The following is a 24,688-nucleotide window of genomic DNA, read 5'->3' as shown; positions in this document are numbered from 1 at the left end:
ACTATATTAGAATAGAAGAGGAATATTATTGTTTAGATTCTATGAGGTGCTAAAGTGTAAATAGACAAACCCTTGTATTTATATATAATTATGTGCAATGAGAAGGATCAGCATTCTTGGAGTGTAATCTATTATGGTATCAGAGCGGTTCTGATTTTCAGCTCACCACCTCCCTCCAAACCCTAAACGCCGCAAGAACCTTCTTCCTCTAGTCGGCAATCCTTCTTTGTCTCTATTCATCTCTCTATCCTTCTTTTCTCTTCCATGGAGAAGTTACACCCTGCTGGAGTAGTCACCAACATCAAGAATTTTATTCCAATCATTCTAGAGATGGAAAACGCTCAATACGCATCATGGGCAGAACTATTCAAAATTCATTGTCGGGCATTTCAAGCAATCGATCACATCCTTCCAAATGAGGCCCCAAGTCCGGAAAAGCCAACCTCTGGAACAGATGCCGCCAAAGACAAAACAACCACTTCTACACCCGATGCTTCTTGGTCAAGAGTAGATGCTATAGTACTCCAATGGATTTATGGTACAATTTCTACTGACTTACTTCACACCATACTCAAGCCAGGTTCCACAGCCGCTCAAGCATGGACAGCCCTAGCCAATATATTTCAGGACAATGCTAAATCCAGGGCTCTCTTCCTTCAAACCAAACTGACAAATACAAAACTAGCATCCTTTCCAAACGTGAGTGCTTACTGTCAAGAAATTAAAGTATTGGCAGATCAATTAGCCAATGTCAATTCCCCTATACCTGGTCAAACTCTTGTTCTCCATCTCATTGCCGGACTCACAAACCAGTTTGATGGAGTAGCAACTTTTCTACAACAACAAGACCCTCTTCCAGATTTCTATATAGCCCGGTCCAAACTTATTATGGAAGAGGCCAGAAAAGCGAATCAGATCAGCCCTAACACATCTTTCTTAGCTGCTGCTAGACCCACTACTACCACCACCGGACAACATCCAACTGCTACTGCTCTTCACACCGCTGCTGGATACTCACCGTCACAGCAACCTGCTCCCGATTCTCAGCAGAACCATCAGCATGGCAGAGGATATTCTAAATCAACACCTCGTGGATGTGGCAGGGGCAGTCGTAGTCGTAGTCGAGGTCGCGGACGCGGTCGGGGTCGAAGTGGAAACTTTCATGGTCATCATTTTTATTCGCAGCAGTGGAATTCTAATCCATATCAAAATTGGCAGCAATGGTCTCCTCCACCATACCCCTATCCGACCGCACCTCCTTCTCGTCCTCTACGCCCTGGTACACCTAGTTCGGGTATTCTTGGTGCTCCTCCTGCTCATGCGTATGTTGCTTCAGAAAATTATTATACGCCCACCAACATTGAGCAAGCCTTGCACACTATGACTTTGAACCTAGATTAAAACTGGTATCCCGACACCGGGGCTACAAATCACATGAATCATTTGACAGGTACACTCTCCTCTTATATCAATAATAGCATTCCAAATCATATTGTTGCTGGAAACGGTTTCAAAATACCTATCAACGGGACAGGACACACGACACTTTCCCCACCTCTTCCACCTTTCAAAATAAACAACACTCTTGTTGCTCCGCATCTTATTAAAAATCTTTTATCCGTTCGTCGCCTTACAACAGATAATCATATTGCCATTGAATTTGACCCTTTTGGTTTTCTTGTGAAGGACTTACAGACCAAGATTCCTATCCTCTGATGTGATAGCACCAGAGACCTCTACCCGCTCTCTCTACCAACAGCTCTTACCAGTCCTTCCACTTTTGCAACTCTTTCTCAAGACTTATGGCATCGACGTCTAGGCCATCCTGGCGTTTCTTTATTACATATTTTGAATAAGCATAAGTCTATCTCTGTTTCTAAATTTTCAGATTCAAAAATATGTCAATCTTGTGTTTTTGGGAAACATATTAAATTGCCACTTAACGACTCCTTGTCTACTACAATGCTCCCATTTGATATTATACATAGTGATTTGTGGACCTCCCCAATTCTTAGCTCGGGTGGTCATAGATATTATATATTGTTTCTTGATGACTATACAAATTTTTTGTGGACATATCCTATTACAAATATATCATCTGTCTTCTCTATCTTTTCTTCTTTTCACCATCTCATCAAAACACAATTCAATTGCGCTATCAAAACTTTTTAATATGATAATGGAACAGAATACAATAACAAAATGTTTCATGATTTTTGTACCACAAATGGCATGTTATTTCGTTTCTCTTGTTCACACACTTCCTCTCAAAATGGTAAGGCCGAACGTAAAATTCGTTCTATTAATAACATCCTTCGTACTCTTCTCACTCATGCTTCCGTCCCTCCCATCTTTTGGCATCATGCTTTACAAATGGCTACTTACATCTTGAATATACTTCCAAGCAAGACCAAACAAAATCAAACACCCACCTCACTCCTCTATCACAAAAACCCCTCCTATTCTCATCTTCGAACATTCGGTTGTCTCTGTTACCCACTCCTTCCTTCTTCTTCTATCCACAAACTTCAAAACCGGTCAAATCCATGTGTTTTTCTAGGGTATCCCTCCAATCATAGAGGTACAAATGCTATGATCTATCTTCCCGTAAAGTACTTCTCTCTCGTCATGTCATCTTCGAAGAAAATGTTTTCCCTTTGCAATCTATCCACTCTGCTCCTCCAAAATATGATTTCCTACACTCTCAACTTTCCTCTGAACCTCACCCATCTTTGTGGGAATCAGTTGCTCCTACCCACTACCACCCCTACTCCTCTTTCGACAAACTCAAGCCCAACTCCTTCCCCTTCCCCTCGTAGTCCTACGACTGATTCCCCGTTACAAATTCTGGTCCAATCACTCCTCCACCCACTACCATCCCCTTATCCTCAACAAGTAAGTAAAACCCAACAACAATAGCCTCCCCCCACTTCAAACTTATAGTCGACGCCCCAAACCAACACAACCCGCTCCACCCTCAATCGACTCTACACCACCTCCTTCAGCCAACGCCCCACCACCACCAACCTACACAATGACAACACGTAGCATGACAGGCATTACCAAAACCAAACTTCCCTTTAATCTAAACACCATTTCCACCACCGCCTTTGAACCGCTACCCCGCAACACACATGACGCATTAGCCAACCCTGTTTGGAACCGTGCCATGACAGATGAGTTTAATGCTCTTATTGACAATAAGACGTGGGAGCTTGTATCCCGACAACATGACATGAATCTAATTCGTTGTTTATGGATATTTAAACATAAAACTAAATCGGATGGCTCACTTGAACGCTATAAAGCACGTTTAGTTTGTGATGGCAGGTCTCAACAAATTGGGGTGGATTGTCATGAAACGTTTAGTCTTGTAGTAAAGCCTGCTACCATCCGTACGGTCCTTAGCATTGCTTTATTTAACAGGTGGGAGATTAATCAACTTGATGTAAAAAATGCATTTCTCCATGGCTATTTATCTGAGACAGTGTATATGCATCAACCGTTGGGCTTTTGTGATTCCCGTTTTCCACATCACGTGTGTCGACTGGAAAAGTCTCTATATGGGCTCAAACAGGCGCCGAGGGCTTGGTACCAACGATTCACAGATTATGTAACCACCTTGGGTTTTCACCACAACTCATGTGACCATTCTCTGTTTATTTATCGCAACGGGCAAGAGACAGCCTATCTACTTCTTTATGTAGATGATATTATTCTTACCACTTCCTCTCCGGCACTAAAGGTGCATCTTATGTCTTGTCTCTCTTCCGAGTTTGCAATGAAAGACCTCGGCCCTCTCAGTTATTTTCTTGGCATCTCTGTCAGCCGAGATCATCACGACCTGTTTCTCTCACAACATAAATATGCCTTAGACATTTTAGCGCGTGCAAAAATGACCGACTGTAATCCTGTTCATACTCTTGTTGATACATCTGGTAAGCTCAGTTCGACTGGCGAGGAGCTCCTTACCGATGTCACTTTCTACCGGAGCCTTGTCGGGGCACTTCAATACTTAACCTTCACGCGTCCAGATATTTCCTATGCCGTGCAACAGGTGTGCATGCATATGCATGCCCCGCGTACCTCTCACTTCAACGCACTAAAACGGATTCTTCGTTACATTAAGGGTACGTTATCGATGGGTCTTTATATACGATGCAGCCCACAAAATTCTCTTATCTCCTATACTGATGCAGATTGGGCCGGTTGCCCTGACACTAGACGTTCAACATCCGGATACTGTGTATATCTTGGAGATAATCTTATTTCTTGGTCCTCGAAAAGACAATCTACGATATCTCGTTCAAGTGCGGAGACGGAATACCGCGGGGTTGCACACGTTGTAGCTGAAGTCTATTGGATTCGCAATCTCCTCTTGGAGTTGGGCCGACCTCCCACTCGCACTTCCATTGTTTACTGTGACAATGTGAGTGCCATTTACATGACAGGGAATCCTATTCAACACCAACGTACGAAGCATATCGAGATTGACATCCATTTTGTGCGTGAAAAAGTTCAAAGAGGCCAGATTCGTGTTATACATGTACCTTCTCGATACCAGTTAGCAGATATATTCACCAAGGGCTTGCCAAGATTTCTATTCACTGATTTCCGCATCAGTCTAAGCATCCGAGACCCTCCTCCTTAGACTAAGGGGGTATATTAGAATACAAGAGGAATAGTATTGTTTAGATTCTATGAGGTGCTAAAGTGTAAATAGACAAACCCTTGTATCTACATATAATTATGTACAATGAGAAGGATCAGCATTCTTGGAGGGTAATCTATTATACTATCAATGTTATTAATTTATCAATCGTATATTACATGGGGTTTAACCATCAAAATTGATTTTATTTTGTAATCGTGGTTCCCACGAGTTATACCCTAGTATTTTTATAAACTAAAATTTGTTTCCATCAATATATTATATGTGGACAATGACAAGAAAACCTGTTAACTTGCGTCACGTAATCATAATTCAAATCAGCAGTCTACTAATTATAGATTTCTGAAAATAAAATGTGGTAATAATAAATCATAACAAAGCACAACGTGTTGTAAAAAGAATAAATGAGAATACAATTGCTATAATAAAAGGAATGGAAAGTACCTTGCTATTTTTTGCATCAAGTCCTAGAAATAAAAAAGAAAAGGTAATAGAGTCACCAGAGGGAAAATCAACCTTCTGTCACTTATAGTAGCAACAACATCTTCATAATAGGCTGTTTGCATGTATGCCGTTATTATTCTTCGTTGTCACTAATTAAAGCAAATGAAAAGGGGTAGAACTTGTAACCATCTCCTTGGTAGAATTTGTTTTGGAATTCAACCCAATGAAGCCTCAAGGCATGCAGGAAAGCACTGAGGGTTTCCATTACTAGCAACACACCCACAGTTGCAAAAATAAATACGATAATACCAATTATAAATATCGTCACACTGTTGTATCTGTAGTCAGAGAATATTATTATTTTAGTTGACACATCAATTAATTAGTATGATCGAGTTGAAAGAATTATTGTTTAATTAGATCATGAATCATGAGGGCAATATGGTAACTTACCCCCAGGAAAGAACTAAAACCTTCTCGTAAAATACACTCGAAAGCTCCGAATGTGCTAGACTGAAAATAAATAAGATTAAATATTAATTATGATTCAGTTGTAGAAACTAGAAACAATGACAAAATATATGAAAGGTAAATTATAATGGTGTTCTGATCCATCTTTTTTTTTTTTCATTTTATAAACATTTTTAAACTTTGAAGAAGTTTGTAAGTTACCTTAGAGCCCATAGACGAAGGTAGGAAGCAGTGTTGGATACTGAACCAAGAACAAACTCAATTGTATGTATTAGTTGATGCACCAAAACTTCACTAAATTCAAACTCCTCACGTCGCCCATTATTCCTCTCTTGTTCAAGATTTTCATCATAGCTGTGAAGTGGTTGGTAGGCCCCACCTCGGTGTCTCTAAAAACAATGTAACATTACAGTAATTAGTTTTTAAAAAAAAAAAAATTTATTAATAAGAAGATATCAATTTTGTGTGTACTTACTTCCTCATGTTGTTTCTTCAAAAGAAATGGCTTTGGAATTAGCATCCATGGTACAGCAACCAGTGCCATAAATAGCAGTAGTAACTGACACAAGAGTAATTAAACAATTACAATTCTTTTTAGAGTAAAACTAGGGTGATATTATGGGGTCATAATCTGTAAATTTTATGTAAATTACAAGGGCAGTTTTTGTAAATTATTTTCTATACAGAGACCAAACCTGCCAACATACAAAAGTCTTAAACACATGGACCGTTTCTGTAAAAAGAAATCTGCACATTGACCTTTTCTGTAAATTACATTGACAGTTTTTTTTTTTTTTTTTAAAATATATTTTCTACAAAAGGACTAAACCTGTCGATATATATAAATGTTGTGGCCAAAGTTTGAAAGGCAAAAAGCATACAATTCATTTGTGAAGTGTATCGATATAGCAGTGATGGTTAAATATGTAATTAAATTAGTGAATTTTTATGTCTGAGTAAATGAAACCTGGAGATATTTCTGGCCGATAAAAAGCTCATTATCTTCTAAATCATCCATGGGACTGAGGAACATGTATATCATTATATGGTATAAATCAGCTTGTGAACCCGTGCACCATTTCAAAATAATTAATACAGAAAGGTAGCCAAATAAACTGTTGAGAAATATCATCTGGGGGACAAACTGGTACCTGGAACAAGACATAACATGACATGACATGACAGATTATACTGTGTTTGTGTTTGGACTGAGACTGATGTAAGTGGGATAAAAACTACAATTTATATTTTTTACCAGGTGTCGATGTCGTTTCGAAAAAACTTTGCGTTAAAATAACTTAAAATGATTCCAAGGTTCATTTGAGCGACTCCGAGTAAAATCGACATTTTCATTTTGAGGGAGTTGAGAAATGGTAATTCACTTCGGGTTCCATGCCAAATAGGATCTACACCAAATGGGTAAGTCTCTCGTACCTTGATCAATCCTATAGTAGTTGCATCTCTGCAGTAAAGTTTTTGAGTTTATAATGAAATCAGGGAAGCAATGAAATGGTTCACTTCATTGCTTTAGAATTATAAAAATAAAAAGATTCTTTGTTTAATTATGTTTTAATTATATATCTCAAATTCCTTTTATGTCATTTTACATTTGAAAAAAAAAATAAAAAAAAATAAATTGACGTTTTAGCTAAAAGCTAGCTTTTCAACTAGTCTGTCAAACACAGCCTAAGTACAAACCTGCAGGAAGGATCACGGCAGGCATACGCGGACTGCCCAAATAACTCATACGGGACAGAAAAGAACTCGTTATATATAAATCCCGCGTAAATCGAGAAAATTGACATCATTATGATAACATAACGACCACCAAATGCCATTTCCATGATATCTCCTAGTTTCTGTTACCCATAAAATAAAACAAAATTCAATCACCTTAGTATATTCATAAAGCGAGGAAGGTATAGTTTTTTCCTTTTTTATTAAATTAGCATAGAAAAGCAAGAACAAAAATACCTGACTGGAGTATGTTTTTTCTCTTAGAATAAGATACATTGTTGCAAGAAATAAGCATATACCATGGCCCCAATCTCCAAACATTACAGCAAATAGGAATGGAAAAGTAACGACTGTGTATACACCAGGATTTGCTTCTTGATACTTTGCCACCCTAAAAACAGTAAAAAAAAAAAAATAATAATAAGAACTTTTGTGTTGTTATAACATTGTATTCACACAATAAACAAACTCAAAATAGTGTAGAAAAGAAAACAAAATGTTACCCATAAGCATTTACAATCTCTTGAAATGAATTAGTAAATTTATTTGTGCGAAAATACGTTGGTGGTGATTCCTTAGAAGTCAGAATCTCAAATATGGCGCCTATTTGTGAGTTACTATCGACAGTTGCTTTCGTCAATGCCTTCTGGATCTAAAATAAAAAAACATAAAGATTGAAAGCATTTAAATCATTATATTAATGAGAAACTCTAGCTTCATGGAGATTGATTACATAATATACCTGACTTGTAGCAAAAACAGGACACCACCCTTCTGCCACAAGACACTTTTTGGTCACATCAAAACAAAGCATATTCAAAGTGTAGTAAATTGATTTCTCTTTCTTGACCTTGCATTAAGTAAAAACAAAAGTTTGAAAAGTGATTAGTGATTAAACAAAATACTACAAGATTACTGTTAAATTAGTGGACATATATTTGGATTTAATCACAAATTTAGACTGATGAAATTGAAACTTACCAGATTGTTCCACTGTTCATATTGATGACTAATAGCATGTACCACGTGTCTCCAGTGATGTTTTCCAACATCAATAGTTGTTTTTAGCTCAGAAAGCTTCCCAGTCACCTAGAAATTTAAATTTAAATCAATAATACAAACATATATAAATAAATAAATCTAATCAATTACATTAAATCCATAACCAAAATAACCATATACCTCTGTAACCATCTGCTGTTGTTTTCCTATGTCATCAGTAAACGGATAACGGTTTGCTCCAAATGCATCACATATTTTCAACACCTTGTTCTTAGCCCTTTCTCCAGAATGGAATACAATGAACACGTTTTTCTCCACCTTTCGAAAGTGAAAACAAAACATTTTTCAAATCCCAATTTACTTTTTTTTTTTTTTTTTTTTTTTTTTTTGTAAATGAATTACCTTTTGTTCAGAAACAGGATCAATAACAGGCTGTTCAATGGAATATTGCTTTAAGAAAACATTGCCTCTTGTTGCACGAAACAAGATCCTTTCAAAAGCCATTGATTTATCTCTTTGGATAAGACCACTCACATACCCCAGCTTCACTTGCTTTGAAAGATCTGTTATTTCCTTAAAGAAAGAAAAAAAAAAAGAGAGTGTAATCACAAAGTGGGATTGGAATGGAATTGAATTCCGATTCCAGTGAGAAGTTAATAGTAAATGAGTACTTGTTCTAATAACAGAGGGCTATCGAGTGATCTTTCTACACGTCGATGTTCATGTTCTCTTTGCTGAGCTGTAGCACTCCTTTGAGCAGAATTAAAAACCTCACCAGCCTAAAACAGAAAGGAAGAATATTCCCTGATTTTTATAAACCTGAAAACATATACATATCTGGAGGAGTGGAATGAGTAATTACATTCCATTCTTACCTTCTTCAAGACAAGTTTATATTCTAGAAGTTCGTTATGAGCACGTTGTAGCTTTTCAGAGTTTGCATTCATCTCGATGAGCTCGAGTTCTTGTTCTCCAAGTTTGACCTAATAGTTGACACTTGAATAAGTTATGATATGATAATAAGTAATTAACAAGTAAATGGATTTTAATTAGTATTGTTTTACTTCGAGCTCATCTAGACTGATTTCTGAGACATGTGTTGACTTTGTTGACGGCGTAAGACCGGCTTTAAACATTTGATCCTTGAAAAAGCGAAGCTTGCGTGCCATCTCCTCACACCTTTTAATCTACATGGAATTTGTTAAATGTGATGGATTAAGCATGGAAAAAGATTTATTATCTAAAAATTAATATTTGAAAAAGAAATGAATATATATTTCATATATACAGTTAATCTTAATTTTGTTTTAAACCTAACATGTGACAATCGTTTATGAACTGCGCAAGTTCGATTCCCTTTCTGTTCGCTTTTTAAATTAAGGCTTTGCGGTATGGTGACCTTTTTCTATGTGTAGGGGTGATGTGGCAAGATCATCTACACGCAAACACCGCCCCCAGGTGTGCGTAGGTGCATTGTGGCCTAACCTCTACCACGGACGAAGCCGGCCAATAGAATGAGAGAGAGAGTCAAACAGGTATTTTTTCGACCGTTTAGGAGTTTACCAAAAAAAATTAATTTTTAAATTTAAATAACATATTATATATATATATATATATATATATATATATATATATATATATATATATATATATATATATATATATATATATATATATATAGGTTTAGATTCTATGGAAAACAAAAAACCCTAAAAGTCATAAAAATGCATAAAAAAAAATATACTTAGAGATCACAAAACTTTTTTTTGGATTTTTTATAAAAAAATCCAAAAGTTTTTAAATAAATTCGTTGATTTTTTTTTTTGAAATTTAAAAAAAAAATTTTAAAAAAAGTTGATTTTTTATTTTTTTTTTCAGCGAATTTATTAAAAAACCTGCGATTTAAAAAAAATAAATAAATAAAAGTTTTGTAAGCTCTAAGTATTTTTTATGCATTTTTATAATTTTTAGGGTTTTTTTGTTTTCCAAATAAACTTCCATATATATATATATATATATATATATATATATATATATATATATATATATATATATACTACACTTAAAATCTTCATTTTACACTTGTAAATCAAAAAAATTCTCCTACTTTCTTTTTCCTTCAAAAAAATGGATCCAAACCAAAATACCCCACCCATTCCAAACACTCCAAGTGATTATCAAACATATATGCAATTGTTGAACTCTCCAATCCAACAACCTTTATTCACTAACCTTCCATACAACCCACAATTCTTCCAACAACAACGACCACAACAACAATTTACTCAACCTCAATTCATTTCCCAATTCCAAGGTTTTCAACAAGAAGCTTCTCCATAATTCAAAACACAATCATCTCAAGTCCTATTATCTCAATCCCAAACCCTTAACCTCGACAACGACGATGAACTGGTCCAAGAAACACCACAACCATCTTGAAGAAGGCAACCAAAAGCAAAAGGGAAAAAGAATGCAACGACTTGGAACGAAGAAGAGGAAGAAACTTTAGCAAAAGCTTGAATTTTCATATCCTGTGACTCGAGAAGAGGCAACGTGCAATCTGGAGAAAGTTTTTGGAATCCTGTTTTGGATCACTTTCACACGCTACTTGGAAGGAAAACGGATCGGTCGTGCAACGCGGTCAACGGAAAAAGGCGTGATCTTCGTGCGATTTGCACAAAGTTTAACGACATATTTGAAAATCTAAAAAATATACATAAAACTGGTTCCAATGATTTCAACATTTTATCAACCGCATACTACCAACTCAAAGTTACCAACAATGGTAAACCATTTGGTCACCAAAAAGCGTGAGAAGTTTGTCGTAACGGTCCAAAATGGGTCCTTAATCCGGAGACATCACATTTGAACTCGACCACCGGCTCCAACAAAAGACCAAGAACTTCTGATTCGGATGCGGGTTTTGGGCTAGACCTCAATGATGACATCGATGTTGCCAATGGAGAGGGTCCACCGGAAGTCCAACTTCGTCGACCACCGTAACTAGCGACGACGGGCTTGTGGAATCTAAAGACAAAACTTTAAGTTTTCTAGAAAGAAAATACGAATCAACGGAGGAATCTCGTCGCCAAAAAATCGCTCTTACCGATCTTCAAATCATAAACACAAAGTCTATACCCGATCTCGACCCAGAAAATCTCGCGATATTTCTCAAAATCCAACAACAAGTCCACAATAAATATGGAAAGTAGGTTATAATATTTATGTTTTAGTTGGTGTGTTTTATGTTTTTTTAAGTAATCTAGGATAAATAAGTAATTTAGGATTTCTATTTTTTTATGTTTTTAAGTATGTTAGGATTTTAATATGTGTGTTTTAAAATTAATGCAATGTGGTTTAAGTTAATGTTTTAAATTTAATGTGTTTTTATTTGAATTATTTTTTAAATTTAATCTAATAATGTAAAAAAAAAAAAAAAAAAAAACAAAAATGATGTGGAGTTGTAACCATTTCCAAGGGTTAGTGGGTTTATAGTAGAGGTGATGTGGCGCTGATGTGGTGTCACTTTTTGAGTAGGTTGGATGTGATCATACCCCTTCGCCTAACTACAAAAGTTTTTGATTGTCTTCTTAATAGACGTTTCCTCCGATCTTCCACCACCTAGTTTCAAAATATCTTAATATACTTTTTTCCCCAAAAATCCAATTATATATATATATATATATATATATATATATATATATATATATATATATATATATAATACTAATAAGGTTATCATATTTAATTAAGGAAAAATTGTAGCAGAAGTTGTAAGTTTTTAAGAAATAGTCTTATGTTAAGTTTATGTGAATGTTTCAAAAAAATTTGGTTCATATTTCTAAGCCTACAATTAAAAGTTCATATTTCATTGTAATATTTGTCAAAAAAAACTGTAAGACAAATTATTTATTTTAATTCTAAAATACCTATTAATTAAATTTATACATGAAAGGATGTGGCTTGGACATTCCGCTTCACTTCTATTTCATTTATTTTTTCATATCAAATACCAGACCGAACCTAAAAAAAATTTAGTCTTTTTAAACGCAAAAACCAAACGGTGCGTTTTTCAAAACGATTTGGTTCAACTATTTTTTCATTTTAAATTGTCAAGCTAACAGTTGTACTGGCTTTAATACATGATTGTTAAAATGGAGTATCTATTATCTTTTTTCGTTTTTCTTTTTCAAAAAATGATCTTGGAAGTTGTGTAATGCTTACTCTCAAACTTTTTGTTTACACAGTAGTAATATTCTTTGATTCTCGCTTCATCTTTGGAATCCCATCCAATGATCCAGGACGTAATCCTAGACGTGAATAATAAAATAAAATTTTCGTTTTTCTTGTTTGATTTACAATTTTCTTAAGATTTTATTTTATATATTAATAAAAATTTCGTTTTTTTGTTTTTGTCTTGCTTTCAAATTAACTTGGACCTAAGAGTGTATGACATGAGCTGCCAAGGGTTGATTGTGGGGCTGTCTATTGGGCCCATGGGCCCAAGTAAGTTGTTATATAAACTAAAGGTCTGCCCAGCTAATATACAGTTGTTAGCGGCTATTTGGATTACAAGGCCTTTCTTGAGAATAATCAGCATAGTTAGACAAGCGAATCAAGCTTCTTCCAAGGTTCAATCGGATCTTCATGGGAAGTCAAAAGATGATCCGTGACTTTGAAAGTGAAAGTGAGACAGTGAATCTCAAAGGCGACCATGGATGCAAAACACGGTGGTTAGGGTTTTGCTAGGTTTGGCACCAAAGATTAGGTTAGATTTTATTTTTATTGAAAAAAAAGACACATCTAAATTTATAACTTTATCTACAAATAGAAATCAGTTTTGGTATATTTTCTTTCAAGATTCTATTATAGTTCTAAAAAATAAGAAATAATGAAAATAATAGAAGTTCAATTTGTTTTGGATTGAACGTATTTTTTATAATCTTAAAAATGTAAATGTTAATTATGGATCATAACTTATTTAATAGAAGGTGGAGTTTCTAATAGAATAACAATAATCAAGTAACAAAAATTGAATTGATTAGGTTGCTAATAAAGTAGCAATAACATGTAACAACAGGCTGCAGCCAAAGAGATAAAATCATATTTTTTTGAAGCAATAACTAGATTCTAGTCATGGCTGGAGTGGAAGGAAGTTCGCCGGAGAAAACAAACAACAAACAACAAACGGTGGCCAGATAAGTCACTTAACCAACATCTATGTAGCAGGGTTTCATGGAGGAACAAAGAAATCGGAGCTCTGGTCACTCTTCTCAGAATATGGTAGGTGGCAGATGTTTATATAGGGGTAAAAGAGATAGCAAGGAAATGAACTTTGCCTTTGTAAGGTTCAAGGAGTGGAAGACGAGAAAGAAATGGAAAACAAACTACAAGGAACCATGTTGAACGAGAGACCTTTCATTATCAACCTATCCCGACATCCAAGGAAGTCGCCGACTCTGCAACAGACACGTCCAAATCGCAATATCGTCAAGGGCTCCACCCCCACCACAGTCGGGTATCAGGGATAGTAGATCTTTCGTGCAGGTCGCCTCTGGAAGAGGAAATAGTGTTCAAATGTCGCCAATAACTATAAACTCAGCAACAATCATGAGATTGGTTAAAGAAGTCAGTGTTGATTGGTGAAGCTCATAGCTTCGATCATATGGGAAACCTACCGACATCACTACTAGTGAACCAAGGCACAAAGTATCTTGGAGGTCTCAACATAGCTCTTCACTTTGATAGCTCTGCTAAAGCTTTGGAGTTTCTCAATGATAATACTAAATGGAGAGATTGGTTCTAACAATTAGTTAGAGCGGATCAACACAAAATCCCATATGAAAGAACTGCATGGCTTAAAATTTTAGGGCTTTCTTTGTGTCTGTGGGAAGAGAACTTTAACGTTATCGTCGGACGTTTTGGCAGAATTGTATCTTCGTTCAATAAATTGTTTACAAGACGCGACTATTCAATGGGAAAGCTTGGCGTTCTTACGTCTGAACGGAAATGGCGGATGGTAAGACTTAGAAGATTGGTGTAGTTGAATAAACAGATGATTGGTCTCGATTTCGTCCCGCCCCATTTGATAAAGTGGATGAGAAGTTTGAAGGTGCTCCATAAAATAAATTTCTTGGGTTTACAGGAAATGCAACTTACAGATTACTCTAAAATAGATATTCATGGATGTTGGGGAGATATTGATATGGACTGTGAAGGGGTCCATTCTGATGGTAGATCTGGTGGGTTGATTTCAATTTAGGATACTAGTTACTTTCGAAAGACACATGTTTTAAAGCATCGACACTACATAATTTTTTCCATATATTGCTTCAGTTTTAACAAACTCATACCTGACGCAGGCATTATCGATTTCAATATGGTTGGTAATCGTTATACTTATAAGAGCCGTGTCGACGCAAATTTAAGCAAAATTGATAGATTTCTTGCTTGCTCTTCTTTCCTATCATATTTCCCATCGCTTACTGCCACTGCTCACCCCAGGTACTTATCAGATCACTTCCCTTTACTATGTTTTCGATTTCCAATGATTTTGGTCCTCCATCGTTTAAGTTTTTAAATTCTTGGCTCACGGTGGATGGAATTGATCAAATTTTAAGTAATGCATGGATTGGTTTTAGTGGCTATGGTCGGGTGGAAGTTTACCTGGCTGCAAAACTTAAGCATGTAAAAGAAGAGATCAAGAAATGGCGTAGAAGTGAACATAAAAAAGAAGCCAAGGAACTCACAAATTTATAAGTAACGATCAAAGACTTAGAAAATGTGGCTGAAACGCATACCCTGTCAGAAAACAACTATTGATTCAATGCAATGGCCTCAAAAGGATTTCGGAACTCGAACGTATGGCAGCATTAGATCTTAAACAGAAGGCCTGATTGAAATGGGTGGTGGATGGAGACGAAAACACAACCTTCTTTCTTTCATGGTCATGTTAACAACAAACGGAAGAACCAAATCATTGGTCTCACAATCAATGGTCGATGGTCAACTGATGTCAGTGACATTAAAAATGAAACTTACAATTTCTTTCAGTTGAAGTTCAAGGAGAGATGGAAGTCAAGGCCTAAATTTATCAACACAAACTTCAAGTCTCTATCGATGATGGACACCATACATCTTGAAGCTCCATTCTCCGTATCTGAAGTTAAGGCGACTGTTTTGGCTTTTTGTGGAGACAAAGCACTTGGCCCGAGCAAACTTTTAAGTTCATAAAAACTATAGAATGATGATGTGATGAATGTCATGCGTCACTTTGAAGATCTGGGTTCACTTGCCTCATGTTGTAACTCATCATTCATAAAACTTGCTCCAAAAATAAAAGACCCTACTATTCTATCAGAATATCGCCCTATCAGTCAGACTAGTCTGATAGGGTGTTTTTACAAGATAAAAACCAAGGTTCTACCAACGAGAATAAAGAAGGTGATTTGAAGTGTCATTGGTGAAGTACAATCTGCGTATGTCAAAGGAAGGAATATTTTGGATGGCCCTCTAATCATTAACGAAATATGTTCTTGGGCGAAAAGTATTAAGAAAAAAGTCCTTTTATTCAAGGTTGATTTTGAGAAAGCCTTCGACTCGATTAATTGGGAGTACTTAGATTCGGTTCTCGCCCAAATGGGTTTTGGGAACAAACAGAGATACTGGGTTTCTGGATGTCTGTCATCAGCTCGTGCTTCTGTATTGATAAATGGTACCCCAACCAAAGAGTTCAAGATCACTAAAGGTGTTAGGCAAGGCGACCCATTATCGCTTGTTTTGTTTATTATTGCAATGGAGGGACTCAATGTGGCGTTGGGGAATGACGCTTTATTCATTGGGGAATGGTGTCATTCCAGCCTTAAAAACCTTGCAAGTATACTCAAATGTTTTCAAGTTTCGTCTGGCCTTAAGGTGAACTTCAATAAATCCAAAGTTTTTGGCATTGGGGCTCCCACTTCTGAAATCACACAATGGGCCGGTCTCCTGGGGTGTGAAGTTGAATCCTTTCCATTCACTTACCTTGGTGTGCCATTTGGTGCAAATTTGAATCTCAGAAAGTACTGGTCCCCATAATTCAGAAATTTCGAGCAAAACTTTCCAAATGGAAAGCAAAAACTCTTATTTAGAGCGCGTTTAACACTCATCAAAGCTGTGTTGGGGAATCTCCCAACATATTATCTGTCACTTTTTAAAGCACATGTTGGGGTTATTGAGACTCTAGAAAAGCCGAAAAGGAAATTCTTGTGGGGTGGAAACGAAGAAAAGAAGAAGATACATTGGGTGTCATGGGAGAAAGTTATAGCATCTAAAGAGAATGGTGGACTAGGAATTCATAATTTATCTAATAAATCGGTTGAGCACTTGTCAACAAAACAAATATCCGGTGTATGGAACAACATATCGGGGACTAAGAACAACATTGAAAGGTTGCGTCTTAGTTTTGATGATATATTTCAGCAGGTGATCAAGTCAGGGGACAATACCCAATTTTGGCATGATTTTTGGATTGGAACCTGTAAATTAAAGACTGCATTCCTTTCACTTTATGCTCTTGAAACTAAGAAATGGTGTAAGGTTAGCATCTGGATACTTGCAGATGGAATCAATTGGAATTGGAGTTATTGTCTAACAAAGGTAGGCTTAACTATTGAGTTGGAGAATTTAACAAATGACATCACACCTATTCGGTTACAACCTGGTCTAGATGAGATTAAATGCAAACTATGCCCTGATGTAAATTATAAGGTGCATATGCTATGGCAAAAGATAGATGAAACGCTCCCTATCACCAATCAACATCAGCATGTAACAATCAAATGGAGCAAGATAGTCTCCATAAAGGTAACATGCTTTGTATGGAGAGCTATGCAAGGATGGATTCCCTCTGCGATGGCACTATATCACAGAGGTCTTAATCTTGACTCGACTCTATGTGGATCATGCACTGGTAGCCGCCAATTTTCGGTAATGGTGCATGGGATGATTTTTAGGTGGTGCGTGATTAATCCGATTGAAGCAAACGACGTGGTGGATATTGTGGACTTTGTGGCTAAATGGGGAAATAATCCTAAAACACGAAAGCAATTCATTGCTATTTGTCATGGTCTGATTTGGATGCTTTGGAAAAACAGAAACGAACGGTTGTTTCAGGCGAGATTTTCTAACCCGCGCAAAGTAGTCGAGAACATTAAATCTATGGTGTTTATCTGGATAAAAAATAGGGGCAATGGTGATTTCTATAGTTGGGAGGATTGGATAGCCTCACCTTTTATTTTGATGTAATTGTAATTCATTTACTGATTTATCTGTTTTTATGTACTCTGGTTTGGGGCCTCTATTAGCTACTTGCTTTTGAGGTGTTGCCTTTATAATATCATTGACGTTTCAAAAAAAAATGTAAGAACAATTGACTTGGTTGACTTGTTTTGAGATCCGAAATTTTTTGGCAAAAATATGACTTCAAATAAGTTTTTTCGTTTCCTAATCTGAGAGATCTCCTTTCTTAATTTTCAGCTATAGTTTTAGGACAATTGTTTCCTTTGTTATCATAAATAGAGTCCGACATCATTTGATCTATAGAAGAAAAGATAGAGAGCATTTTTTGATGTAAGGGATACATATATGACATATTAGCATAAGAGGGTACAAATATTGATGATGTCATTACTAGTTGGATTATAAGCTTGATTTTAACAAGGTACAAATATATGATATATTTGCCGAAATGATTTTAATGTCTCCAAATTGGACGAAACTCAAAAATTATGAGAAACGAGGTTGTTCAAGGTTCAAAATGGCGTTTTGTTGTTGTTGGTGATTTTCTAAATCTTTTTTTATTTATGGTTAGTTTAGATAAATGATTAGAGAGTTTACTGTAATCAATTTTGATTTACTAGCATTATGGAAAAAAGTTTTATCTTCTTCTACAAGTAATAATTTTCCTTTGTTTTTGGATTGTTTTGAAGTTTAACAAGAAAGATACATTTTGGAGTTATCTTTTTGTTCTTTGTGTTTCGTATTAGTTGTTATCAACCACTCATTCCTTTCGTTCGTTTGGGCATCATTCTTTCTGCTTACATTGCTCGCATGGTATTAGATCATAGGAATGCATTCCACATCCTATGAAGTCACAACGAAACAACAACAGAAGTCACCAAAAGCATGACATCAAACAAGTGAACAAAACTCTTCCTTTTACTTCTCAACTGAGAAATTCAATGAAAGTAATTTTTTTGGAATATGCTCAATTGATTATATTGGTCATTGATGGAAAGGGGAAGTTGGGCTCATAGTTATCTAATTCACGGATCGCTCCGATACAAGAACGAGGAACGGGTACAAGGTTTACTAGATTGGACGTATTGGGTACGGAAGGGTATGAACCGGTACGGTGTACTATGAAGTCCAGTACAGCGTACCCAAATGTAAACCATTTTTTAGAAACATATTATTGTACATGTACATGTATGATAAAAATCAAAATTATATCAAATTACCAAACACCAAAAACATAAATTATAAAACCTCTTAAGTATTAAATATCAAAAGATTAAACAGATTACATGCCACAAGATGAAACAAAATAGCATATTACCGGAACAATAGCATAATCTGTTACAAGAATTAACCGTTTTTTCCAGGTAGCATTGGACCAAGCAATGTTTTGCAAACTCTAACGGATAACGCGACTAATTGCAAAGTGGTGGGCTGGGAGATCGATAAGGTACATAAACATATTTTTAAAGATTTAGTGTTCAAGTTTCATTAGTTAACCTCCACATATAAGAAAGGTAAGGCTATTGTGAAGTATTTTCTTAACCACACCCATGTCTTATCATTTTTAGAGAAAACTCAGAGTTAGAGCTATTGAAGGTTGCAAAGACACGTCTTGCATCACATTATATCCTCTTGAGAAGATTATTGGATTGTAGAGATGCACTTGCAACAACTATAATTCTCAATTCTTGGCGGGCATGGGTCAAAAATGGGGATGAAAACACTCGATTACTTGGGGGCAAATGTCGTCGATACGATTAAAGATGATGAGTTTTGGGAAGATACTGAGAACATTTTGGCTATTACAAAACCATTTATTTGTTAATTAAGTTTTGTAATGGTGAAGGTCCCAAAATGGGAGAAATCTACGAAAAAAATGGACCATATAGGTGAAATCAAAGATGTTATGAGGGAAAATAAATACTTAAGTTACTACCCTAAGATGAAAAGATTGTTGTGGCTAGGTGGGAGAAAATGACAATCCCATTCTGACTTCATTGTTTCGGGTTTGCTTTAAGTCCAAAATTTTATGATAAATACTATCTAGAAAAGTTGGATGCCACCTGGCAGGGCGAGAAAAAGCTTGAAGAAGATGAAGAAGAATAATCAAGGATGTTATGGGAACAATTTGCGCCAATGCATATGAAGAAAGGAATTTATTGTAGGACCGCAACACAAGTCGATGTCATGACAATGGATGGAATCGATTGGTGGGCTACATATGTATCAGAGACTCCGGAATCGGCAGAAGTAGCAAAAAAAGTACTCTCCCAACCGATTAGTAGCTCTTCGGCGGAGAGAAATTGGAGTACATAATCTTATATCCATAATGTCAAGCGGAATCGTTTGAATTGCACAAGAGCGGATAAACTTATATTTATTCGCTCAAACATTAGATGTCAATCTCGTTTATCATATTCTAATAAATCGCGATCAAGTGCGATCTATGTAACTATGATCTAAATGTATACAAACCAAACAAATCTACAAAATTTAGGACCAAGGAAGTGCTCTAGTGTGTTTCAATTCATGTATAAGACTCATTTTCATATGTAAGTGTATTATTACTATAACCTTAGAGATCAAGTGCTAATGCTTTTTTAGACCTTTCATTCGTTTGACATACTGTGTGTAATTCTCATGAGGACTATGACACTGCAGCAGGAACTTATACTCTTATATATATGTTTTGTTAGACAATATTGTAATATATGAACACAAACGTCATCAAAACATACATGTGAGGTCAAAGATAATGTGGAACATACCTGAGTAGCATATGTTCTCTGGAATGGGCTCTTTTCCATGTTCAGCTACACAAGTAGAACAGAAAAAGATTATCAGAAAAAATAGGTTCAGTATACATATAGGTAAAATGTTGTAAAAGTAGATTAGGTAACAATATTGCAAGCAGTACTAGAAACAAATCTAAAAGTGTCTTCGTGTCTAGCTATCTGATCAGTTCTGAAAACCATTTGACAATTTATTGGTTGTGCTAGATATGATCTCTAAACAGGTAAATGATTATAATAATCTTTATTAAGCCCAACACAAACGAACAGAAAAGAGAAAAAAAAAATTACTTTGTATTATGTAGTATGCCAATCGACTAATTATCAAAAGTATCAATCAACCAAAAGGAATTGTAGGAAAACCCTAATTATGAGATCAGATTATAACTATTCAGTCAATAAAAGATGAAATATAATGTGTAATAACGAGATAGATGAGGTTCATAACTCCCTCCGATTTGGAAAACGAAACTGAAACAATCACAAGTGCTCTGAATAAGTAGGCATAATAAATGTCAAATTGGTGTTGTAAATAGATTATAATAATAATAAAGCATACATCTTTAAACTGAAAAAGGCCGAGTTCACCGAGATACGAAATAACTCGATGAGCAGATTCCACAGGAATGATGACCCGGGTTAACTGCATTGGCTCTGATCGGAACAGATCCATCGTAGAATGACGTTCTCCTTCGGCCGTTTCGATCTAATTATTGATCACTCTCAACTCGAAATAAATCCAAATTCTAAGAAGGTAAGATGATCGATTATGTGGTGTTTAATGTTTTTCCTCCGTTCGGACGCCGGAGGTTGTAAAATTTGATGGCCGAGGTTTCACCGGCACCACCAATTGTGTAGAAGATTCCGGCAACAGTAAGGTTGTTGTTGTGCAAACATATTTGATTGTTTTGATCTCTGGTTGTGATTTATAATTCGACGTAAATTGGCATATCTTACGGATGCACCCGAACGTCCGAACCTTCGTTCCTCTTGGACTGTGGTAGGGTGGTATGTGATGTAAGTTGATGCGTCCATTTGAAACGGTGGCGTTTAGCCCGATCCTTTGAAGACGCGCAAAATATGTTTCAAATTAATTTCTTTCTATAAGCAAAATACAATAACAATATAACATAACTCATTGAAATTTTATAGTTGCTTTTAATTGTTTATTGTAATCTTTTTACTGTTACGCAGCTTTTAAGATACAACCAAATTAAGCACATAAATAATTACGTGAGAAATGATAATCGAGTGAAGAGTTATCCGCGGGCTCTATTTATATACAATAGTAACCCAAAGTATACAAGGAACTTTTTTTTTCGTAACGACAAATAACATAAAAGGCACCCATAAGCAAGAAGTTAAATGAGGCAAGAGTGACAATACAAAGGGGAAAGAGAAAAAATAGGAACAAAAAACATGAAAATCGTTGGAACAAAAAAAGGCCCGGCTGGGTACGTGCTTTTTTGAAAAGATATAAGAACATGAACTATAGGACGGAAAATGATTGAATGGTGAGATACACCAATCTACCAACACTCCACAACCAAGGTTGCATTTGTATTTATATCATACATATGACAAGGAGATGATAATGTCACCAGTTTTTGTTGGGGATACACCAATTTTCTTGAAAGTTTTGTCATTCCTAGCTCGCCAGATGTTCCAAATAAGAAAATTGAACACCATACTTAGGATAGATATCTTTTTAGGATAATTTCCCCAGGCATCTACAAAATCAATGAATTCTCTTACAGATGAGAATCTCCTATTTGGAACCACACACCAATTAAGTATCCAATCTTGCACCACCTGAGAGTATTCACACGTAATGAGAAGGTGATCAATTGTTTCGGTCTCCTTGTTGAATAATGAGCATATACTATTAGGTGTGTCAACTCCCCTTATTGCCAAAGCATCTGCCACATGGATTCTATCCAATGATGCTCTCCAGATAAAGCATCAAACTTTTAGAGGAATCGTCTTAGACCAACAAATACATTTCCCTTGGAATAAAATCAATTTTGATTCTAATAACCTCACCATGTTGTTGACAGTGTAATCCTATTTGGAGTTTAAAGTGAAGCTGAAATCGTACTTGGAAGTGCCCTTCGTATTTAACTTACCAATTTCGTGATAAATTTGTAAGAGTTCATGTAGGTTTGCTGCACATATCAGCTCATACCTCCACATCTATGAAAAGGAATTTCTTAATAAGTGATCTTCTAATAGGTAACATTTTACCAATCTAGCGAGTACAAGTGGGGGAATTTGGTTTGAAACGAAGAGTTACCACACCAAACATCTTTCCATAATAGTATTTTGACCCCTGAGCTAGGAATAAGATTGAAAATCTCCTTACTATCTATATTTAGGTTGGAAATGGACTTTACCACCTTGGAAATGTTGCACCATACACCATTTGAAGTTTTTCCCACAATGTAAGATGTCGGTTTGTTGAGTAGATTATGAATACTTTCGATGATGGCTTATTATAAACTTCCTTTTTTGTCCATTAATCCTCACCGCCATTTTATTAACAGAGATGTGTTTTGATCAAGTAAGGTACCTATACCTAAACCACCATCTAATTTTGGTATGATGACTTTCAACCAATCCACCCATTGAATCTTCTTTTTTTAAATCACCATCACCATCCCCATCCCATAAGAATCTATGTCTGATGTTTTCAAGTTCATCAATGATTACTTGTGGTGCTTTAAAAAGGGACATGTAGTAGATTGAGAGGGACCCAAGAACATATCTGATGGGGGTGAGGTGACCGCCAAATGATAATAACTTTCCTTTCCACGTCGATACTTTGGAACCGAACCAGTCTAGGATCGGCTTCCAATTTTTTAGCGCTATGTTTGCACCGACTTGAACCTAGGGATGAGTGTGGAGTGGAACCAATATCGACCGGTACTGTTCCCAATTTCCTAAAAACCGAATTTGATCGAAATTCAATCTCAAGTACCGAACCGAATTAACATTACTGGTACCGGTACCAAGGATGGTATTGGTTTTCGGTACTAGTACTGGTACCAACGGTATCGGATTTCGAATTTCATGATTTTGAAGTATTGGGTACCGTCCCATATTTTTAAATTCGATACAGTTCGGTGTCGATTCTGATACGGTACTGGTATGGTATCGGGATTTGGTACAAATGGGTTATCCCTACTTGAACCTTTAAATATTTAAATGGAAAATTATGTTCCAAGAAACCAAGAACACGATCAGTTTCATGGAGTTTCATATTTGAGACCCCAAATCCAAAGATACGAGGTTTGAAGAAGTTCACATTTAATTTGGATGATATGTGGAAGCATTTAAGAATACGATACAAATTCCTAATGCATGCGTAATCCCATTACCCTACAAATTTTGTGTAACACCTCGGATTTCAAACATATTTTCCATTTTTAATTCACCAAACATTATTCATAAATCCAAGTCATCACAAAATTTTAAATCATTATCAAAACAATATCAGAGTATCCCAAAATCCACAAGACATCATAAGCCGACGAATTGTATAATCATGCCTCCGCCTTCCCGGAATCTACAAGAGTACCTAAAACACATTTAAGTCAACACTGTAAGCACGAAGCTTAGTGAGTTCCCCAAAATACCACATACACAAATAGTTAGCCTCTCATGGCTAAATCTTGACAAGGACCCTTTGGTCATGTGTCTCAGTGAAGACCTGCGGTCTCACGTGTCGGTATAGACCCTCCGGTCATAACTCAATATATACACAAAATAATATAATAACATAAGTCTCGAAGATAGAATGCATAATAACACATATCTCAGTATAAGCAAATAAGACACTCTGGTCAATAATATGAATAAGACCCTTCGGTCAATATACGAATAAAGACTCTCCGGTCACACATAAATTACCACAAAGGTAAGTATAATGATAAGACTCACCTTAGTCGATGGATAGCAAATCCTACACTCGTATCCGCTGCACAACGACTCTACACACTGAGCCAAATAAGATCATTCTCAAATAACATTCAGGGTCATACCCAAAGCACAAGGCCCAATCTAAACAGGCCCAAACCCAAACTAGGCCCACTAAGGCCCAACTCAATAACTCCCTAGGCCCAACAGGACAACTCAACAAGGCCCAAAACAGCAAAGCCCAACCTCAAAAACAAGTCCAAGTCCAAAGCCCACAAATCCACTGATCATACGAACGCGCGACGTTCATGGGCGTAACACACGACATTCACCGTCGGATCGCTTGACGGGGACTCAGGCCAGAACGTGCTGCGTT

The 24,688-nt window shown here is 36.2% G+C and overlaps 2 protein-coding genes across 2 annotated transcripts; one reads left to right on the top strand and one right to left on the bottom strand.

Moving 5' to 3' along the window:
• Window positions 1-264: 264 nt before the first annotated feature.
• Window positions 265-1,401, top strand: LOC111886344 (uncharacterized). Its single transcript, XM_023882577.1, has one exon. It carries the CDS (start codon window positions 265-267, stop codon window positions 1,399-1,401), a length of 1,137 nt encoding a protein of 378 aa, XP_023738345.1.
• A 3,619-nt stretch (window positions 1,402-5,020) lies between these two features.
• On the bottom strand, window positions 5,021-22,360 carry LOC111886349 (V-type proton ATPase subunit a2). The gene is made up of 19 exons (XM_023882581.3): window positions 22,335-22,360; window positions 20,957-21,071; window positions 20,374-20,418; window positions 9,391-9,513; window positions 9,202-9,309; window positions 8,998-9,105; window positions 8,729-8,899; window positions 8,507-8,644; window positions 8,306-8,413; window positions 8,067-8,174; window positions 7,828-7,976; window positions 7,562-7,715; window positions 7,286-7,446; window positions 6,843-7,049; window positions 6,555-6,738; window positions 6,063-6,146; window positions 5,789-5,976; window positions 5,570-5,629; window positions 5,021-5,454 (listed from the first exon to the last, which is right to left on the bottom strand). The coding sequence occupies exons 1-19, from the start codon at window positions 22,358-22,360 to the stop codon at window positions 5,250-5,252; spliced, it is 2,442 nt and encodes an 813-aa protein (XP_023738349.2). The 3' UTR covers window positions 5,021-5,249.
• Between the last annotated feature and the right edge of the window lie 2,328 nt (window positions 22,361-24,688).

The sequence above is a fragment of the Lactuca sativa genome, chromosome 4 (assembly GCF_002870075.4).
Source record: "Lactuca sativa cultivar Salinas chromosome 4, Lsat_Salinas_v11, whole genome shotgun sequence".
Taxonomy (NCBI): Eukaryota; Viridiplantae; Streptophyta; class Magnoliopsida; order Asterales; family Asteraceae; genus Lactuca; species Lactuca sativa.
This window is presented reverse-complemented; position numbering and strand designations above follow the sequence as displayed.

Excerpts from the sequence above, each read along its gene's own strand:
- LOC111886344 (XM_023882577.1), top strand. The coding sequence starts at position 265 with ATGGAGAAGTTACACCCTGCTGGAGTAGTCACCAACATCAAGAATTTT.
- LOC111886349 (XM_023882581.3), bottom strand. The coding sequence starts at position 22,360 with ATGCTTTATCTGGAGAGCATCATTGG. Across the intron at positions 9,310-9,390 it reads TCAGTCTAGATGAGCTCGAA|GTCAAACTTGGAGAACAAGA; the intron begins GTAAAACAATAC and ends GTCAACTATTAG. Across the intron at positions 6,739-6,842 it reads CGAAACGACATCGACACCTG|GTACCAGTTTGTCCCCCAGA; the intron begins GTAAAAAATATA and ends GTCTTGTTCCAG.